The sequence below is a fragment of the Siphateles boraxobius genome, unplaced genomic scaffold, assembly GCF_051911475.1.
Source record: "Siphateles boraxobius isolate OS27281-9 unplaced genomic scaffold, OSU_SipBor_1 15, whole genome shotgun sequence".
Lineage (NCBI taxonomy): Eukaryota > Metazoa > Chordata > Actinopteri > Cypriniformes > Leuciscidae > Siphateles > Siphateles boraxobius.
The window spans coordinates 480440-501934 of NW_027508755.1; the positions used below are offsets into that span (position 1 = coordinate 480440).

General features: G+C 44.2%; 2 protein-coding genes and 1 long non-coding RNA gene across 4 annotated transcripts in view; all 3 read right to left on the reverse strand.

Moving 5' to 3' along the window:
* Nucleotides 1–2195, reverse strand: part of iqck (IQ motif containing K) — a 51054-nt gene extending 48859 nt beyond the window's left edge. Inside the window, exons 1-2 of one of the 2 annotated variants that reach the window (XM_077230590.1) lie at nucleotides 2052–2195; nucleotides 1886–1962 (exon numbers count right to left, since the gene is read on the reverse strand). In XM_077230590.1, coding sequence (XP_077086705.1) covers nucleotides 1886–1956 — 71 coding nt within the window. In that variant the 5' untranslated portion in view covers nucleotides 1957–1962; nucleotides 2052–2195. The remainder of the gene's footprint in view (nucleotides 1–1885; nucleotides 1963–2051) is intronic. The other variant, XM_077230591.1, reaches the window with a different exon arrangement.
* Nucleotides 2196–11798: 9603 nt separating this feature from the next.
* Nucleotides 11799–14567, reverse strand: LOC143738554 (uncharacterized). The gene is made up of 5 exons (XM_077230556.1): nucleotides 14463–14567; nucleotides 14240–14335; nucleotides 14017–14152; nucleotides 13622–13786; nucleotides 11799–12783 (listed from the first exon to the last, which is right to left on the reverse strand). The coding sequence occupies exons 1-5, from the start codon at nucleotides 14523–14525 to the stop codon at nucleotides 12689–12691; spliced, it is 555 nt and encodes a 184-aa protein (XP_077086671.1). The 5' UTR covers nucleotides 14526–14567; the 3' UTR covers nucleotides 11799–12688.
* Nucleotides 14568–14774: 207 nt separating this feature from the next.
* On the reverse strand, nucleotides 14775–17654 carry LOC143738555 (uncharacterized). Its single transcript, XR_013203901.1, has 3 exons — nucleotides 17626–17654; nucleotides 15043–15097; nucleotides 14775–14866 (listed from the first exon to the last, which is right to left on the reverse strand). It is a non-coding gene; the product is annotated as an uncharacterized LOC143738555 (long non-coding RNA).
* Nucleotides 17655–21495: the final 3841 nt, after the last annotated feature.

Here is a 21495-nt window from a genome sequence, read left to right on the forward strand (position 1 = left end):
CAAGTAACACACACTTCTCTAAATAACACCTGAGGGGTCCTGGACACAGCTGGCCTCGCTTTGAACATCTGCTCAAACATGCATTATACACAGGTAACACACTTCTCTAAATAACACCTGAGGGGTCCTGGACACAGCTGGCCTCGCTTTGAACATCGGCTCAAACATGCATTATACACAAGTAACACACACTTCTCTAAATAACACCTGAGGGGTCCTGTACACAGCTGGCCTAGCGCTGAACATCTGCTCAAACATGCATTATACACAAGTAACACAAACTTCTCTAAATAACACCTGAGGGGTCCTGGACACAGCTGGCCTCGCTCTGAACATCTGCTCAAACATGCATTATACACAGGTAACACACTTCTCTAAATGACACCTGAGGGGTCCTGTACACAGCTGGCCTCGCTTTGAACATCTGCTCAAACATGCATTATACACAAGTAACACACACTTCTCTAAATAACACTTGAGGGGTCCTGTACACAGCTGGCCTCGCTTTGAACATCTGCTCAAACATGCATTATACACAGGTAACACACACTTCTCTAAATAACACCTGAGGGGTCCTGTACACAGCTGGCCTCGCTTTGAACATCTGCTCAAACATGCATTATACACAAGTAACACACACTTCTCTAAATAACACTTGAGGGGTCCTGTACACAACCGGCCTCGCTTTGAACATCTGCTCAAACATGCATTATACACAGGTAACACACACTTCTCTAAATAACACCTGAGGGGTCCTGTACACAGCTGGCATCGCTTTGAACATCTGCTCAAACATGCATTATACACAAGTAACACACACTTCTCTAAATAACACCTGAGGGGTCCTGTACACAGCTGGCCTAGCTCTGAACATCTGCTCAAACATGCATTATACACAGGTAACACACACTTCTCTAAATAACACCTGAGGGGTCCTGTACACAGCTGGCCTAGCTCTGAACATCTGCTCAAACATGCATTATACACAAGTAACACACACTTCTCTAAATAACACCTGAGGGGTCCTGTACACAGCTGGCCTAGCTCTGAACATCTGCTCAAACATGCATTATACACAGGTAACACACACTTCTCTAAATAACACCTGAGGGGTCCTGTACACAGCTGGCCTCGCTCTGAACATCTGCTCAAACATGCATTATACACAAGTAACACACACTTCTCTAAATAACACCTGAGGGGTCCTGTACACAGCTGGCCTCGCTTTGAACATCTGCTCAAACATGCATTATACACAAGTAACACACACTTCTCTAAATAACACCTGAGGGGTCCTGTACACAGCTGGCCTCGCTTTGAACATCTGCTCAAACATGCATTATACACAAGTAACACACACTTCTCTAAATATCACCTGAGGGGTCCTGTACACAGCTGGCCTAGCTCTGAACATCTTCTCAAACATGCATTATACACAGGTAACACACACTTCTCTAAATAACAACTGAGGGGTCCTGGACACAGCTGGCCTCGCTTTGAACATCTGCTCAAACATGCATTATACACAGGTAACACACTCTTCTCTAAATAACACCTGAGGGGTCCTGTACATAGCTGGCCTAGCTCTGAACATCTGCTCAAACATGCATTATACACAGGGCCATTATAGACATGCAATACTGCTATAGTAATAAAAATTAAAATTACTGAAAATCAAGTAATGAGCTTTTTACGTTGAAATAGCAAATACAGTAGTAAACATTTGAAGTGGATCAAAAAAGTTAATCAGTTGTCCTAAGACAAGAACGGGTATTGGTCAAAATTCATGTATAACTTTATTAAAAGGTTTTGATCCACTTCAAATGTGGACCACTGTAAATAAACAAAGAGATAAATAGTATATAAATAGTAGCAGTTGAATTACTTTGTTTGAGCTGAGCATCTGATGAAGAGTAGGTAGAAACTAGAGCTTGATAAACTGGATGACTCGTTCATCTTCCTCTGCAAAACAGTCAATCGCAATTGTATTATTTATACTTCGTGAGAGAAATGAAAAGCCATTTTCTGGCTAGAGATCAGTGTTTTCTCACCAGCTTCCGTCGCTTTCACAACAATACGAAAGTGGAGCCCGTTTGTTTGTTTGTTAGATTATAAATATTGCGGATCAGCGTAATGAACTTCAGTTCAGTTCCACCCACTGCTGTTCTGCCATGTCTGTTTACCGTAACCATAGTGACGGTAACTGAGGAAGTGACGACATTCACTTAAAGTCACCATGAAATTGAAAATGAAATGAAAAATGTATCATAATTATTTTTTACAGAATATCGTAATATTTATTGTAAATGATTTATCCGTGCACATCATTATCCTTATTTTTTTAATTCATGTTCACTTTAATCTTGAATCAAAAACTCATCAATTCTCCCTCTTTTTTAAATTAAAGAAGTGTAACGCCTATATGGTGCACATTAAAATGTCCAACCCAGTTGTCGTTTCAATTCAATTTATTGACAATCACATAAATAGGCTTAGATGGCAGGAAGTTGACAAGTTAAAAGGGTTCATACACCTAAGTAAATCAGTGCAGACCTTCATTATTTGACTTGACTTTAGGTAATTCAAAACAGTGACAAAGACCAGCTCCTAAAACAGAGTCAGAAAAAAACCCTTATTATTTGTGCTAATAATATTCACAAACAAAACATTTTTTAAAACAACATTCCTCAAAAACACACATTCATTAAAACAAACATACATTTCAACCATACCTGGCAACAGCTTACAATAACTATTTTCCAAACCAGGAACAAACCATCACTACAACCTGCACAATATTAAGATACACATGATTATCATGCATTTAAATCCCATTAAATCAAACATAGCTGATGAAAGTTTGATTTACCTCCAAAAAGGAAAATCACTGCCACCTATCCGGCGTTATTGTACCATGCAACAGCTACAGCTTACAACAACTGTTTTGCAATTTAGGCACATACTCACTGTCTGCACAAAATATTTGAATACACATGATTGTACAAAATATTGCATTAGAAACAGATACATCAAACATAATCAGTGAGAGTTTGATTTACCTCAAAGACAGAAATCTCAGCAGCCTATCTGGCACTGAACTAACTACTCCATTCATAAAGGGGACATCGGATCGGAAACGACTCGGTTACTAACGTAACCTCGGTTCCCTGAGAGGAGGGAACGAGTATTGCGTAAGTAGCTTACGCTATGGGAAAACTCCTTTTCTCGAGAATATTGAAGTCTTTATGTAAAACGCATTGCAGCTGCACAAATGACAGCAATGAACGAAGGAAGCTCGGTCATTGGCTGTGCTGCGGCAACTTGCTCGAACCAATGACGGGGCGACTCTGAATGCGCGACCAATGAGCGCGCTTCGCGCCCGCGCGTCAGAGCCCGCCAAGATGGGCGTGGCCAAGAGCTATTTATTGGGCGCCCCGTCATGAGAGTTCTTTAGGTTAAAACGACTGAAGCGAACTAACCAAGCACAAGCACGGCAGCTTACGCAATACTCGTTCCCTCCTCTCAGGGAACCGATGTTACGTTAGTAACCGAGTCGTTCCCTTTCGAGAGGTCTCTCCTATTGCGTAAGTAGCTTACGCTATGGGAACACCATGCAAAACGCCGTGCGTGCTGAACTTCGCCTTATGATAGCCAGAGGCAGGGGCCTGAGCTGAAAAGCAAAGTTATCATCCAACTAGCTGGCAGAGGCGAGCTTTATATGTGGGAAAAATACAGAGCGGCTAGAAGGCGCTCAGTGTGACACAAGCACATACATAATCTAGATACGAACTCGTAGTTCAACTAGTATCATGCTGATAGTACATTGGAATGCAATGTCGGGACCTGTAGGTTGTAGAACCTGATAAATGTGGACGGTGAGGCCCAGCCTGCCGCCGCACAAATATCCTCGATCGGTATCCCGCTCGACCATGCCCAGGAAGAAGCCACACTCCTGGTGGAGTGTGCTTTGACTCCCCAGGGGCATTGAAGTCCCTTAGCTTCATAAGCCAGCGCTATAGGCTCAACTATCCAGTGAGAGATTCTCTGCTTTGAAACGGCGGAACCTTTCGTACGGCCGCCAAAGCATACAAACAGTTGTTCTGTCTGTCTGAATAGGGCAGAACGCTCCAAATACACTCTGAGAGCCCTAACGGGGCAGAGTAGATTAGCGTCGTGTTCGTCTGCTGGAGACGATAGCGCAGTTAGGGAGATAACCTGTGCTCTGAAGGGAGTGGTGAGCACTTTAGGAATATACCCATGTTTCGGTCTAAGGACGACCCTGCAGTCGTTAGGTCCGAATTCTAGGCAGGCAGTGCTTGTCGAAAGCGCGTGCAGGTCGCCCACTCTCTTGACCGAGGCGAGTGCCAGCAAGAGCGCAGTCTTGAGCGAGAGCTGTTTAAGGTGCACGGTTCGGAGTGGTTCGAACCGGGGCCCTTTAAGAGCGTCTAGGACAGTAGCTAGGTCCCAGATCGGCACTGAGGGGGGGCGTGAAGGGTTCATCCTCCTAGCGCCCCTTAGGAAACGAATAATTAGGTCGTTTCTTCCCAATGGACGTTCCATTACAGGGTTGTGTGACGCTGTGATGGCCGCCACATATACTTTGAGCGTGGAGGGGGTGCGGCCCGCCTCCAGAAGCCCTTGTAGAAAAGCGAGTACGTTCGTAATCTCGCATGTCTCAGGGTTCAGGCCTTACACCAGTCACTGAACACTTTCCATTTCTGGGCATATAAGCGTCTCGTGGAGGGCGCCCGCGCCTCAGCGATGGTTTTTAGCGCTCCGCTCGTGAGGTTCCTGGGAACCCGTTGAGGGGCCATGCATGAAGGGCCCACAGATCGGGGCGGGGATGAAATATCATCCCGCTGGCCTGACTGAGGAGGTCTGGCCTCAGTGGAATCGGCCGTGGTGCAGATTGCATTTGCATCAGATCTGGAAACCATGTTTGGTTCTTCCAGAGTGGGGCTATCAGAAGCACTGCGTTTTTCTCCTCTCTGACCCGACTGATGACCTGTGGCAGCATCGCGATCGGGGGAAAGGCATACAGCGGGCGGCTCGGCCAGCTCTGGGCGAGCGCGTCCGTGCTCTTTGTGAAGAAAAGAGAGCAGTGCGCGTTCTCCTTCGAGGCGAAGAGGTCGATCTCCGCTTTGCCAAAGGTTTTCCATAACCATTGAATCGTCAGCGGGTTGAGAGCCCATTCTCCTGGGAGAATCTTGTCTCTGGATAGCATGTCTGCCCCCTGGTTCAGGGCGCCTGGCACATGCGCTGCTCTCAGCGAGCGCAAGTTGTGCTGGGACCATAAAATGAGTCTCCTGGCCATTGAATGCATGGAGCTCGACCTGAGTCCACCCTGGCGATTTATGTACGACACTACCGTCATGTTGTCCGTTCGGACCAGGACGTGTTAGTTTTTTAGATGTGGAAGCAGGGCTCTGAGAGCCAAAGCGACCGCTTTCATCTCCAGACAGTTTATGTGTAGGCGCTTCTCCGGGTTTGACCAAAAGCCGGAGACAGGCCTGCCCTCGTAAAGGGCCCCCCAACCTATTTTGGAGGCATCTGTCGTTATCATCTTTCTGCTTGTGTTCACACCCAGACTCACGCCTGACTGGTACCAGTCGGCCGCTTTCCAGTGCGTCAGGGCTTTTATACAGCCATGGTTCGCTCTGATTAAAAAGTGGCCCGAACGGCACGCGTGAGTAGGGACGCGGCTCTTGAGCCAGCGTTGGAGAGGGCGCATATGCAACAATCCTAGCTGGAGTACGGCCGATGCTCAGGCCATGAGACCGAGCATCCTCTGAAACTGCTTGACGGGGGCGCGCGCGCCCGCCCTGAATGATGTTGCAAGGCGCCGGATGGTGAGCGCGCGCTCTGATGAGAGACGTGCTGTCATTTGCATCGAGTCTAGAACTATTCCCAGGAAAGAAATCCTCTGGCTGGGAGATAGTATGCTTTTTGCTAAATTGATTCTTAGACCCAGGCATTCTAAATGGCTGATAATCCAAGATCTGTGTGTTATTAACTGACTCTCTGATTGTGCTAGGACCAGCCAATCGTCGAGATAATTCAGTATTCGCACTCCCCTTCGTCTCAAGGGGGAAAGTGCTGCGTCCATACATTTCGTGAATGTACGGGGAGCCAGGGACAGGCCGAACGGAAGTACTGTGTACTGGTAAGACTGTCCCTCGAAAGCGAATCTCAGAAACGGCCTGTGATGAGGCGCTATTGGAATGTGAAAGTAAGCATCTTTCAGATCCACTGAGAGAAACCAATCTCCTGGGCGTACTTGCGCGAGGATATGCTTGGTTGTTAACATTCTGAACGAGCGAATCATTAGTGCTTTGTTCAGGTGTCTGAGATCTAGGATGGGGCGGAGACCACCATCCTTTTTCGGGACGAGAAAATAGCGGCTGTAAAAATCTGCCTCGCTCATAGAGGGGGGAACAGTTTCCACAGCGCCCTTTTCTATTAGTTTGCGCACCTCGGTGCGTCGAACCTGTGAACACTCCTTTCTCACTTTCGTCTCGACCACAGTCGTAAAACGTGGTGGTCTGCGAGCGAACTGGAGCGAGTATCCGTGCTTTACTATATTCAATACCCATTTCGGCATATCTGGAATGTTTTCCCATGCCGCTGCGTGTACAGATATGGGCTGAATACAGGCTAGGGGTGGGCCGCTGTGACGTAGGGACCCGGCCAGCGAATCGCCTGAGCTCGTAGCTCTCAGAGGCGCGGGAGCGCGCTGAGCAGCTGAGTGAATGGGCGCATGTGTGCTTACAACAGCGCGCGCTATGTCTGTAAAACTCGCAGCCTGAGCTGGGGTTGTGTTTGACACTGTAAGGACAGTGTTTATAAGTGGGGGTGCATAAACAGTGGTAGGCACACGCGTCACTTTTATAATGTTTCCCGCTTTTACTGGGGATGAATTCATAACTGTGTGAACAGTGCTTGTGTGTAGTGGTGCGTGCATGACCGTAGGCACGTGATCTACATTCATGGGGCGCGCAGCCTGAGCTGGGAATGAATTTGGCACTGTTTTGACAGTATCTGGGAACGCACACTTTGTGGACATGTGAACCCTTAGTGACACAGGCAGAAAAAGACTCTTTTTGTGTTTTCTGTGCGTCGCCGTAAAAACGGCGTTTGTTTGCAGGTGAGCGAGCTCTGTGACTGGCCCATTGACTGCTGTATGGACATTTCCAGCCACCTGTAAGGGGACTGGGTAATGTTTGAGCTTTTGCAGAGAGAGTGGTCCGGCTTTTGCGAGACACGCACTCTCTCTTCTCATTCCTGTGGCTAGGACGGCTTTCGAGGCTCAGGGTTCAGCACAATCTTGGGCCGAGGACCCCGTCGCTCAGGAGGCGGCTTGCGGTTGTGGGAGCACGAGCGGCGTCGAGCGTCAGCATGAGGCGCGGGCTGAGAGGCGGTGGGAGCTGTTCTAGCCCGCTGCGGCTGTGGCGGTCTCTGTCTGCGATGAGCTGGAGCGCTTGGGCAGGAAATGGCGCTTAGCTTGTGAAGCGTTCTGGGCCTCAGTGAAGCGCTCGGCGAAACCTTTAACCGCCGGTCCAAACAGCCCGCTGGTGGAGATAGGCGCGTCGAGAAACGGCGCCTTATCCGCGTCCTTCATCTCCGTCAGAGTCAGCCACAGATGGCGCTCGAGAACAGTCAAATTAGCCATGGCGCGGCCAATAGACTGGGCGGTGGCCTTCGTGGCTCGCAGAGCTATATCAGTTGCGCTGCGTAGGTCCTTAAAGGCTTCGGGTTCGGGGCCAGACTCGTCCATAGAGCGGAGAAGCTTAGCTTGGAACACTTGAAGTACCGCCATTGAGTGAAGCGCTGATGCAGCTTGGCCGGCGGCGGCGTAGGCGCGACCGGCGAGAGCAGAAGTAGTGCGGCAGGGCTTCGAGGGGTGGGAAGCTTTGGCTTTCCATCCGGTGGTGGAGGGCGGGCAGAGATGATTGGCCACGGCCTCCTCGAGGGGCGGCGTTCCCTCGTAGCCTCTTTCCTTCGCGCCGTCCACAGAGGAGAGCGACAAAGAAAAAGAAGGCTTCAGACGCGCAGAGTGGGGGGCTTTCCATGACTTGGTGAGTTCGTCATGAACCTCCGGGAAGAAGGGAGAAGGCCTTTGCCGAGGGGCCTGCTGGCGCCCCTTCAGAAACCACTCATCCAGTCGGCTTCGGGTTGGTTCCTCGGGAGAAGACCAATCGAGCCCGAGGTCCTCTACGGCCTTCGAGAGGACGCGGATAATCTCCGTATCCATGGTGGAGCCCCCGCTCGTGCTAGCTAGCGTCGACGGGGCGGGGTCGAGAGTGGAGCCCGGCCAGTCGTCCGATGCAGCGTCGATGGACAAGCTGTCATCCATTCCCCCATCGTCCTCGGACGCGCCGAAAGTCACAAGGCCCACCGCTCTGCTAGAGGGGTGTGGCACCGGCTGGGTGAACTGAACCGGCGGTGGGGAAGGTAAGAGCGGCGGTGAAGCACGCGGAGACTGGCTCGGCGTGACGTCACTGAGCTCCGGTTCAGGAAGCCTCTGTGAGCGGCGCTTTTTCTTAGTGCGCGGCTCAAACAGAGGGGTGGGGGCGATGGGCTCGCTCACGGCGAAAGCGGCGAGGCGAGCCCGCAGTGCGGAGAGACCCAGGTCATCACATTCCGGGCATCCGCCCTTGGTCAAAGCAGCTTCTGCGTGGTCCCGGCCCAGGCAGCGAGCGCAGATGATGTGACGATCCCCGTCCGGGAGAAGGTCTCTACACGACGCGCAGGAAGGCATTTGAAACAACGCCTCAGAAAATTGCTCTTTTACAAGTGTCGCGGGGCGAACAGATGTAAAGATACTTGCGTGTGTGGCACGCCGGATGGCTCAGTAGGATGGCGTTCGAAGGCGGCTGAAGGTGCCGACGTCCTCGTATCAATCCCGCTGGTATGCTTTTCGACGGCGGCGAAGGCTTCAATAATCCGGAGGATCCAGCGAAGAAGGTGTTCGCTGAAGGAGATTAAATCTAAAGAACTCTCATGACGGGGCGCCCAATAAATAGCTCTTGGCCACGCCCATCTTGGCGGGCTCTGACGCGCGCGGGCGCGAAGCGCGCTCATTGGTCGCGCATTCAGAGTCGCCCCGTCATTGGTTCGAGCAAGTTGCCGCAGCACAGCTGATAACAAAATAATTTCACATTTAACAACACCTAATGTTGACCGAGCTTCCTTCGTTCATTGCTGTCAGCTGTGCAGCTGCAATGCGTTTTACATAAAGACTTCAATATTCTCGAGAAAAGGAGTTTTCCCATAGCGTAAGCTACTTACGCAATAAGAGAGACCTCTCGAAAGGGAACTACCGTATTCACCCTACCACAAAGGACTACCGTAAATACTATAGTGGTTACAGCCTTCACCTCATCACAGAAGCAAAGGTTAAATTTGTACAAACACCTTTAGGACAACATAAAATTTATTTATAGATTTCTATAAAGCCTTTGAAATGTTTTATTTAAGTGTTTTCAAATAGAGGAGAGCGGGGCACAACCTTATGCTTTTAGACTTTCTAAGTTTGTGTAAATCTATTTAAGGTTCAGAGTATTTATTTTTCCCTTAATTTCACACGTCTAGTACAATTATGTGGTTTTGTGTCATTAAAGGGTTAGTTCACCCAAAAATGAAAATTCGTAAAGGCCGTAAGACCTTCATTCATCTTCGGAACACGAATTACGAATTAAAACTGAGAGATGGATCACTCCTCACTAGTCCATAGGCTTCTTCAGGGATTGAAACTTGCCAGCCCCGAAAAGTCATTAAAGACATCATTAAAATAGTCCAAGTGAACAAACGTTAACTTTATTCTCTAAAATGGGAACTTGGGGCCCGGTTCTGTCGCCAGGTAAAAAAAGGACACTGAAACCAGGCTGTGGGCAGTTGACAGACAGTGACACATTGTCTCTCAAACATGGTTCAAGTTATGTATTAAATGGGGCTTAGCTCAGGTACAGTCAGTACATAATATAATGATAAATCAATTGAATGGCAACAATCCTCAGATATCCAAATTAAGCTGATAGTGCTGCTGAATAGCAATGACTTTAAACAACAAAGCAAAATGCTCCAGGTCATGTGTTGAAATGTCATACAGTAATCTACTAAATCAAAGCAGGCTGTTGTATAAATGTATCTTCCTATTAAGTCATAACTATAATACACTACAGTAATTGCTAGAGGTGAATGCACTCTAGATGTGATTAATATGGATTCTGTCCTCCATTCATTTGTTAAATAGGGATGTTTGCTAATGCCAGCCCTAATGGACAGAATCTGCCTTATGGACAATAGTGTATATCCTTTACCTCCAGGTTCTTATTCATCCTTCCTCCAGTGTCCTCACTGTCCTTTCCCATCAGTTTCCCCATCATAGTGGTAGTTATAAATGGCCAGTCTACTGCTCAGTCACAGGTACAAGGGAATGTCCTTTTTCCTCTTGATGTTCAGCAGACCGTCTTTATTGAAATCACAAACTAGACTTAGACAAATCTACACTTTAACATGGGTAGTGTAAATGGTGACAAAATTTTGAATGTGTCCTTGCATGATAGTGGTTAAGCTGATGTGTATCCAAGGGAGGGCTGTGTGAAAATTATATACAATGAAATTAGACTTAATTAGGGGGGAAGGGGGATTGCAACAAGAAGACCTTTAAATATCCTTTCATAATTTTATTGTATTCACTAGAAATTATGCATATATCAATTATTTCTAAATACAGGGGCTTTTGTGTCAGTCCTCTCTAATTTCCATCCAGTGTGACTGTCTGTCACACCTTCCATACCAGGCAGTGATCAATAAGATATATGGCTTTATAGAAGAGTTTGTTTACACAAACTTGTTGATTTATTAATGAGCCAGATCATGTCTGATTAATGTTTTTCTGTGCCTGTTCATAAGGTGGGATGTTAATTTCCCATTTCAATTCATTATGTCTGATGTGAGACACCATAAATGTAAAAGTATCAGGGTTATGGGCTAGTCAACTATAATAACTGGGACTTTGGCCTCCTCCTCATGATGAAATTTGCTGTTGGTACTCCATTCTACATCCCAATTCACCTCCATGGAGCACTGAGACTCATCTCTGATGGGACTGATGATGGGGGTATCATCACCTGCAAACTTGATCTTGACAGAGAGATCGTTTCTCCTCCAGCAGTTGGAGCAACTGTTGTACTGTACTGTTGCTGGGGGTTTGCACCACTGATCAAGTGACACAGGGCTATATTGCTTTTCATGACTTGCAGGCTGGAGAACGGATTAGGAGGATCTATCATGTTATATGCTAAGCTATGTATGCATAGGTGTTATTTGACTCCAAATGTAGCATAGTAAACAGCCAGGTTGATAGTATTTTCCACAGCCTGGTAAGCAAACTGATTGGGATCCATGAGTGATGATACAATGGTGTGTAGCCTGAATGCAGGCCAATCAAGTCAATAAAAAATGAGTATCCAAATCAAGTTAAATCAGAATCAACTTGGAGTTGGAGCTTATCATGACTTTTAAAGATACAATCTACTTTCCATTTTCTGAAAAAAGAAGGTGTCTGGAGTTGGTCGGCTGGTAAATTGAGCAATGTCCAGGGATGAGAGATATGAGGCTGTGAAACATCAGTGGTGGTGGACATCTGGCATGCAGCTTTATTATACTTTCAGACACTGGCTATACGATCTTGCTGTCCTGTTTCCAACTCTGAACCTATCATCACCCTCAATGAAGACTACTAGGCAATTATGTAGTTTATGCACTTTATATACAATCACAAATAATTTACGACATTTTCAAATTCACATTCAAGTTTATTGTAGCCATTTCCACAGTTGATAGAAATCTCTTTGTGTGCTCACGTGTACCACAACACAAATCCAACACACAAGAAAATTCAATAGAGCATAAATGAGCCCCATACTGTCCTTTAAGTGCTGAAGTTGAAGTTGAAAATGCACAGTCCAGAATGCATAAAACAGTCCATGAAGAGAGCCAATCCATTCAGTAGATATTGCATTGATATAGTGTTCACACTCATGATTGTAGTATATGAAGTTGCAGTGCAAAATAATTTCACATTTAACAACACCTAATGTTGATAACTGAATTATCATAGGGTTAGTGCATATTTATGTGTCTGATAGCCTGGGGGTTAGCCTGGTAATAAAAGGTAGCCTGGGTCTGGCCATTTGGTAGCAATAAATTATTGCTGGCTGGAGGTGTTGAAGTTTAAAAAGAAAGGATCAGCCCTTGACTGATAGCATTTCTAGCTTAGCGTTCACAACTCCTTGCCACCGGAGACAACCAGCTCAATGGATTTAAATCCAAACTAGCACTGTAGGGAGATGAAAATCGAGCGGAAGTGTATAGGAAGGCATGGCTAGGCTACCTGGGGGTAGGTAGTATCCCTGAATTATAATGATCCTGCTAGTGATGCTTCTGTATCTTTTGCCTGATGTGTGAAGAATGAACAAGCCATGTGCTATGAGTTGTTATTATTAAGGGAGGGTGAGAATGGGTGAGAGATAATGGGAAGTTGACAGATTTTAAAAACAAAACAGAGTGGTCTCCTTCCTAATCTTCTTCTGACTCTGGACTACTAGGTCATATTCGTCATCAGTGTCCGTTCTGCATTCTGTGTCCTGTATCTGGAGGTCATCAACTATAGCACTATATGCGCTCACAGCTTGTTGGCATAAACTTCCAGTGCAGAGGACCTCCGCATGAGGACACTTTTCCAACCAGCTGCAGCATCCTCTGACATGTCACCAAAGTCTGTAACGTACATAAACATGAGAATTACAAGTATTGTTCCAAAATTATAGCATGTAGAACCACATATGACAAAGATGTTACTCAATTTCTTTGTTTGCATATGACATTTTATTGTCATATGCATATAGTTAATGGATGTAAGAAATGCATTGAAATTGCATGTGTTTGACATCTTATACTTTGCATAAATTGGGGGTATATAGTGCAGTAGGGGAGGGATGGGGGTTTGCAGAAGCTGTGACTGTTTGTGTGTGATGGGGGGCTATGTTGAGGTGGAGGAGAGTGGTATGACTAATATGGGTGTGGGAAAACACAAAAGAAAAAACAAAACTTGTGGCTCTTTTCCACTGACTGGTACCAACTCCACTTGACTATGGTACCAACCACTTTTGGTTCCACCTCTGTTGAACTTCCAACAATGATGTGTAAATATTGGAGATTGCTCTGTGGTCATTGTTATCGCTAGCATCATAATGTTTACATTCTGAGCAAGCCCTCAGCAGCAGCTCAGTGTTAGCACGACAGAACAGCTGATAGAGTAAATATTGCCATTTCCCCAAAAATGTGTCTGTATTGTGATGAATTCAGAATACTGTTGATTTTATCTGCTGGAGTGATTGCTGTTACCATCTTTTCCACATTGGTGATGCTAGGGTAGTTTACTTCAGTGTCGCTATAGCAACCAGTTACATGAAATGGTACTTTTATGCAGTGGAAAACGAAACGTTAGAAACCAAACCAAGTAGAGTCATGTTGAGGTGAGTTGAACTGGTACCAGTCAGATGAAAAGGGACTATACATATTTAAGTGAAAAAAATAAATAAAAAATTTGACTTACAGCCCATTCTGATGTTCTCTTTCAGCTTCTCCACTCCCTTTATCTCCTTACGAAGAGACGTAATGTGCTGAGACATCTCCTTCACCAGGATACTCTGCTCCTCCTCAAGGCGTCTAACTAGCATAATTTGGTCAAAAAGAGACCGTCTTAACCTGAAGGAGTGACCTTTAGGTAGAGGGAATTGATGGAAATATGAAAAATGATTTAGTATTTATGATGATTAAGTTATAAACACAAACATACGAGAGAGAGAGAGAGAGAGAGAGAGAGAGAGAGAGAGAGAGAGAGAGAGAGAGAGAGAGAGAGAGAGAGAGAGAGAGAGAGAGAGAGATTTTCATTGCAATACCGTAGACAGACAGGCATACATTTTGGAGAACATGTCAGGACTACCATACCATCCTCACATCTCTCCCAAGGCAGGATGTAGTCCTCTGTCAAATTGGAGGCCAACTCCTCGTCAATTGTATCCTCTGCAATTGCATTGTACAGCAGTTTTTTTTCCACTTTTTCTTTGTCTTGTTTGGTTGCTATCTGCAAAGTGAAATAAGAAAACTATCAGGAAAACAGTTTTTGTTTGTTTGCATTTAAAATGTGCCATTTGAATATTAGTCAACCAACCATGTTGACGATAAAGGGCCTGCTTCTTGCGTAGATGCTCTCTATCTCAGCCCCTGAGATTCTCTGTTGCTCCCTGTTCTGTTGTGCTCCCTGGCTCTAAATAGGTAACACAATTAAATTATTGTTTCATTTAAACATTTCTGATCACCATATGTAGTTCATATTTGAACAAAGTAATTAACAGTTGTATTTGTGAAAAGTCTAAGCGCTACGCATGATTTACCTGTGACTGCCCACTCCTGAACATCACACACCCACTCCTGTGCTGTTTGTTCAGTGATGTCATTCTTCTGGCGGAAATCACTGAAGCTGCCAGCTTTGCCCTCTCAGAGATCTTTAAATCACACAAAAATAAAAAAAAAATATCATGCTTGCAAGCTTTCAGCCAATACCGGGATCAAGAAATTCCCTTCATCTACAGTTTATAAATGAATGGATGAATGAGCTTATTACAGATGGATGGACTCCAGCTCTGCTGTTTGTTGTTAAAATGTATGTTGTGTCAGGCAAGAGGACCATTGGGAAATGTCCTTACTTTTATGTATCTGCAGGCCAAGACTTTGTGAAGCTTCTCTGTCTTTTTTCTGTTCCACCCCATGGCCTGTTGAGTGAGCATATTCTCTCTCCCTGATTAAAAAAATAAATCTGCATGTGTGATTGGATCAATTTACATGGGAAAGACCATTGCAGTTAGACATGACCTAACACAACAATTACTTTAGTGCAAGGAGAAAAGAGAAATTACATTTTAGGAGTCAGAAATACCTCATCACAGCGTATGGTTTGTAATGTGTCATACCAACCTGCCTTTGTCATGTACTTTGTGACAAGAGCTGCCCTGGAGAGAAAGCTGTTTACCTAGATAAACAATACAGAAATTAATGTACTCCTATATTACATTACCAAAAAAAAACAACAACAAATAAACAAAAACATATGTATATGTGAACATGTAGCCATACTTATTGTTTAACTAATATCTTATCGTCAACTTGCTCTCCACCTTAGAATGCCATGGAAACTAAAGCAACCACGCCCTTTCAGCCATAGCCATAGACAGCAAAATAGGAAAGATCAAGCCCAATTTTTCAAAGTTGGGACCAACGCTGGATCTTGCCAATTGGGTCTACATTTTAAAACCTCACAATGACATGCCAGAGCTGTGAAAGTCAGCATTTCCATAGAATCCCATGAAACTGGGTGATGATTTTGCACTGTCACCAGGCTGGTTTGTCAAATGGGGTCCTACTGGTAGGTTGGAAAAAGTCAACCATGGCCTACTGGTTAGGGCCTTGGGCGTGTGTCTTGTTCGAATGCCGACCAGGAGGAAAGTGGTTGTCTGGAAAGTGAAAGTGGGTGGGGAAAGTTCCCCAACATTGCTGTCCCGTCCAGATCCACGGCTAAGGTGCCCTTGAGCAAGGCTTGCTCCCTGGGCGCCGCATCAGCTGACTGCCCACTGCTCTAGTGGTAAGGAGTTAGTGTGTGTCACCTCACTGTGTGCTGTGTATATGCGTCTCTAATTCACGGATAGGTTAAATGCAGAGACTGAATTTCCCTAACAGGATCAAAAGAGTGTATATAATTAAATAGTGCAGCTCAGAGGGAACATAACTTGAAATAGTGATGTATCATGCATACACCACCACTACTCACTTTTTACTCAGACATAATGTGTGTTGCACTTGCAACTACAGTTCAGATCGTGCTCTGATGGTCATTCGAGCAAGCATAGATCTTTGTGATGTACTTTATCCTTTATCACACTCTGCTTGTCTCACACATAAATGTATCAGCAGGGCCGTGCAGAGACCTCTGGAGGGGCAGGTGCTCAAAGTATAAAAGGGGGCACATGCGGAACAAGGCTTTAAATAGGGCTGTGCTCAAAATATCAATACAGTAATATATCAATACGGATGATTCTGTATTGATACAGTAGCAAATGCATTGATGCAGTTTTGAAAAAGAAACAGAACAGAAAAGACAAATTTTACGTTTAAAAGTTAAAACAAATTATGAATGTGCAGTGTGCACCTATTAATAACTCTGGGATTAGAAACTGAAGTATCTTAAGTTGTCCCAACCTGATGGCTTTTTCTTCTCTGTTATACAGAATAATAAAGAACAGCTGTTATAGTAAACTGTGTAGGACAAAATCAACGTGGCCCATGTTTCGTACAGTATAGTTTTATTTAATGCCATATCAGCATCTATGGCTATTTTCATGGCATAAACTGATTTACACAAATACAAGAGTTACATTTATACAATGAAAATAAAAACAAAGCAAACAGAAACAGCAATTAATACTTTACAAGATTTTTAACATTAATGTGATACCTGTTCTGGTACATTCTTACTAAAGTCCTTAAGTGAGTTTGCTGCCTTTGCTGTTGTTGTTACTGCTGCTGCTGCTGATACTGCTGGAGCTGATCTGAGACTGTAGACATTAAAACAAACATATAGAGATATATTAGCTGATTAAATCATTTTTATGTGACCATGACAAGATGTAAATATTGCTGACAGTGTTTGGAACCTTCACTAGCTCACTGACCTGCTGTAAAGCTGCAGATTCTGCCCAGGCCGCTATAATATAATAATATAATAATAGTAGCCTATATAATAGTACTAGGGGAGATGTTCACAGAGGCTTCTGCACACAAAACATAAGATATTTGTAAGCTAACGGTATGTGATAATAAGCCTAAACTCTTACCAGATTTGTGATGATAATTTTTATGGCACTATACGTTTTTTAAATAAATACTGTAATAATAATAATAATAGTTTAAAGTAAAAATAATAGTTTTTAGTCAAATAACATAAAAAGACCAGACCCCTCGACGCCCGTGAAACTTTTCTCCCTCAAACAGCAAGCTAACGTTACTTCTACAGCCTACACACAGCAATATAAACAACATCTCAGCATGCTCTTCACGTCGTTCTTGTAAAATAATAATAATAATAAGTAAACAAACATCAAAATCACTTCGCTGAGAATAAAACACCACTTACCAGCAGCCGCAGAGTTGAAGATATCCTCTGGCAGTGCGCGTAGCCGCGCGAAATCAAAAAATGCGCGTGCAGCGTGAGGAATCGTCCCGGACGAGTTCGTCAGGTGAAAGGTCATCATGTGGGTCATTATATTTACGGCTAAATTATTATTCATTAATTTTACTAATAGTTAGATTGGGCAGGCATCCACAAAAGAGCCTTTAATTACAAAAAAAGGAGAGGAAATTTTGCCTTGACAAAGGGGCACTTTGGGCACCAAGGGGCAAAAGGGCAGGTGCTCGAGCACCCAAAGCCCCCTCCTCTGCACGTGCCTGTGTATCAGTGAAATCTCCTATATCTACATAGTTACAATAATGTCTGTAATAACATACTTGCTCAACTTCCTCTCCAACAGTGTTCCGTACTCCATCCTGATTCCTGCCACCCCATCTCACCTGCAACATAGTGTTGGATTAATTTCATACCATAACTTTAAAAATCTAATGTTATGCAATCATGGATTATGTGCACATTAAAATCACTTTCACATTAAAGGTGTCATATTTTATCTGCATAATATACTACACAAGATATCGTAATCACAGACTGACAATTTAGTATATTGCCACTAATACCAGATTAAAATAATAAAAATCAATCATTGCTCGACTTTTCGCATTAGCTGCCTGCTGGTTACTGTTGCATCTGAATTTCAGTACTTTGAGGTACCTCGCATTTTGCTGTATGAGCTTTGGAATGCATCACACTGAGAAACGGCCTCATTTCCATCAGCGATTGAAGATCTGATGATTCTTCAGTCACTTTGCTTAGGTATGGCCAGTACCTAAAAAGAAGCACAGCATTAGTAGGCATTAACCAACACTTTGCCTGGCCATCAATATAAAACGACTGAAAAAAACAGGCACTTGTCACTTAATGTACAGTAGGTTGACCGAGTTTCAATATGACAGAGAAAAATTACCTGAAGACAACATCCATGCAGAAGAAAGTGACATTGGCCCTCTCTGACAATTCCCTCTGTAAAAACATTGGATAGGCGAAGACCTCGCCACGGTAGTGGTTCAGTCCTCGCAGCAATATACCGTGTCTGATACACAAGAGGACAATATGGTTAATGATCAATTTACACAATAAGACCTGTGGAAAACAAAGCTAATCAAAACCCTCTATTCAAAGCCTCTCTCTCTCAAAAATCGTGGTAATGGATATGCACGCAGCTCAGTAGTCAGTCATCGGGACCTAAGGATACAACACAAACAACAGTAACCGATGATGACAATATGCAAACAGACACTGCTGTGAAATTGGAGGGAACACCGAGCAGCTCTGGATCAGCAGCAGTAACCGTTAGCAGTCGTGACGTTCACTCCACGGCCACAGATGAGCTAGCTGCAGGTAACACCAACAAAGATGATCTTGGAGAAAAACACGGCTGTCCCAAGCAACCTGCTCTGCCCCAATTCCCCTCAAAATGTTTTGGGAGTACAAAACGATAATTTTCCACTTACCGTATTTTCCGGACTATAAGTCGCACTTTTTTTCATACCTTGGCTGGTCCTGCAACTTATAGTCAGGTGCGACTTATATATCAAAATTACCAAGATTTACTCGTCACAGGATCGCTGACGGCCCCAGATTATTATTTGCGAGTTTTTGATGTATTTGTGGTATGAAGTGAATGCATCATTTGCCGAAATTGGGGGTGACATTACCGTCTACAGCCACGAGAGAGCGCTCTATGCGCTCTAGACTACAGCTAGTTTTACCGCTGAAAAAATATCTCTTCAGTGATGTGGAATAAGATCGCGGGAGCTTGGTGAAATTGCTTTACCGATAACTGTTGGACTCGCTGTCTTGTTATGTTTTTATTTTTTTTATTTGATCCTATTCAGCCTCTCAGGTATGTTCTTTATGCTATTGTATAGCTAACTGTTGATGTGTTACGTTAACAACATACCGGACACATATTCAGCCTGTTGTTCTTTGTGCTATTGTGTGTAGCTGAATAACTTAAATGCCTTCTGTTTTAATGAATTAAAGTCTGTTTAAATAACTTTTTCTTGGTCTTGGATTTTGTTAAATAAATTTCTAAATAAATGCGACTTATAGTCCAGTGCGACTTATATATGTTTTTTTCCTCGTCATGACGCATTTTTGGGCTGATGCGACTTATACTCTGGAGCGACTTATAGTCCGGAAAATACGGTACTTCTACAAGAATTTCCCTTGGCTTGAGTATTCCATTAGAAATTATTCAGTCTACTGTTTTGCTTGTCGCCATTTCCAGACTGAAAGCTGCATTGAGGACACATTTAGAAAGGGCATGAGTGACTGGAAAAAACTGAGCAGTAAACTAGAGAAACTTGGGAAAAGCCAGGCCCATCTGAACTGTATGATTAAGTGGAATAACTTCCAAGCAGCCAGCTCATCCTCAAATGGATCTATTGCAGCTAAACTTTCTGAAAGCCATAAAACTACAGTAGAAAAGAACAGAGGTTATCTATGCAAAGTAGTTGATGTTGTGAGGCTACTGTCTAAACTTGGATTGCCCTTTCGTGGGCACAAGGAGGGAGAAGAGTCAGAATCGCGTGGCAATTTCCTCGAGGTTTGCAGTTTTTTATCGAAATATGATGCTGATTTTGAAAACATTCATTCATTACAAGCATTGTTGTGTTTGAGGAGCTACTGCGTGTGATCCACGTTACACACAAGGCACTACAGTCATCCAACTGCACACTGTCCGAATCTGCAGCCCTTACTGACAGCCTGAAAGCACACTTCGTGTCTAAAAGCCAGGCAGACTGGAGCGATGTGTGGAAGTCAGTCAAACAGTTCTGCCTGGACAACAACATTGCCGTGCCCGAAGAAAACACTGATCGTCAGATTCACGTCTCCGCAGGCCCCGCCGCACCCAAAATGAAACGTGTTTCAAATCCGCCCACCTCCCTTGATGGTTTCTTGATTACCAGTACTTTAGGGCAAAGGGAAACAACCCACGAAGAAACAGCAGAGAGTCCTGGCTACCAGCAGAAACTATATTTCCCTGTGCTGGACACTCTCATCAATGAGCTGGAAAGGAGGTTCTCTGGAGAGTCCATGGAGCTTGCACACACGTGTGCCGCAGTTTTGACATGCGACGAAAATGGAATTGATCCACTATTACAAAAATACACTCCTCTGGCACTAAAAGTTAACCCCCTCTTGTTGCAAGCTGAGATGAAGCTTGTCAAAGCCTCTGCTAACGCACCAATTTCAATTGAGCATCTTAAAAAAGTTGTAAAAAACAACCTACCCAAATCTCTATAAACTTTTACAGTTATCGCTCACTCTGCCGATTGGATCATCTACCTCTGAGAGAAGCTTCTCTGCGATGAGGAGGATAAGGAACTGGCTGCGGTTGACGACGGGAGCAGCCAGGTTTTCGTCTCTTGCGATCCTTCACATCGAAAGCGACATTACGGCCAAGCTCTCACCTGAGACCATTATTGACGCATATGCAGGACGCAAAAAACGAAAATTACTGTTGCACTACTCTGGACAATGTGTAGGTCTGTAAATTTTATTTCTCTGCCAAATAACTGCTTAAGCTGGAGAAACTCAACACACTGCTTTCAATATGCTGTTCAATATGTTTCAAAAGTGGAGAGTATCGTGTGACTGTTCATTTTTCCCGTGTCTCAAAATGTTTTAAATGTTTCATGAAATAGGCTACAATAAAATGCGAAATATAACTTGTTTTTAATCGCTCTCATTGCCACAAAGAGTTTCAAATGTGGAGAGTAGGCTATATTGTGTGACTGTTCATTTTTCCCATGTCTTAAAATGTTTTAAATGTTTCATGAAGTACAACAAAATGACTTGTTTTTGAATCACTCTCATTGCCACAATGCGTTTTGAAAAAAGGAAAGAAAAATATTAAAAATCTTTTCGTTTTGGTTGAAGATAATATTTTAACAGTGCAAAAGTGGTCCACATTTCATTGATCCTAATTGTGTCCGAACGAAGATGCGATGCGAAGTCAAGTGGCTGTTTATGCGAAGTTCTAGCTGTACAATCAAACAAAGGCAATCAAATATGACTGTATTGTTGTACTGTTTTTTCTTGGGTTACAAATAAATGTGTTTATTTAGCATGTTTGTTTTGTGCTAGTGCGGAGTTTCCCAATTGATAGGCCATGCAGCCCCCCCAACCCCGCCGACGATTTATTCCGCTTCTAAAAGCAGGGCTGCCAACTCTTCCGC

Excerpts from the sequence above, each read along its gene's own strand:
- LOC143738554 (XM_077230556.1), bottom strand. The coding sequence starts at position 14,525 with ATGACATCACTGAACAAACAGCACAGGAGTGGGTGTGTGATGTTCAGG. Across the intron at positions 14,336-14,462 it reads TCAGGAGTGGGCAGTCACAG|AGCCAGGGAGCACAACAGAA; the intron begins GTAAATCATGCG and ends TTACCTATTTAG. Across the intron at positions 12,784-13,621 it reads AGAGAACATCAGAATGGGCT|ACTTTGGTGACATGTCAGAG; the intron begins GTAAGTCAAATT and ends TGTACGTTACAG.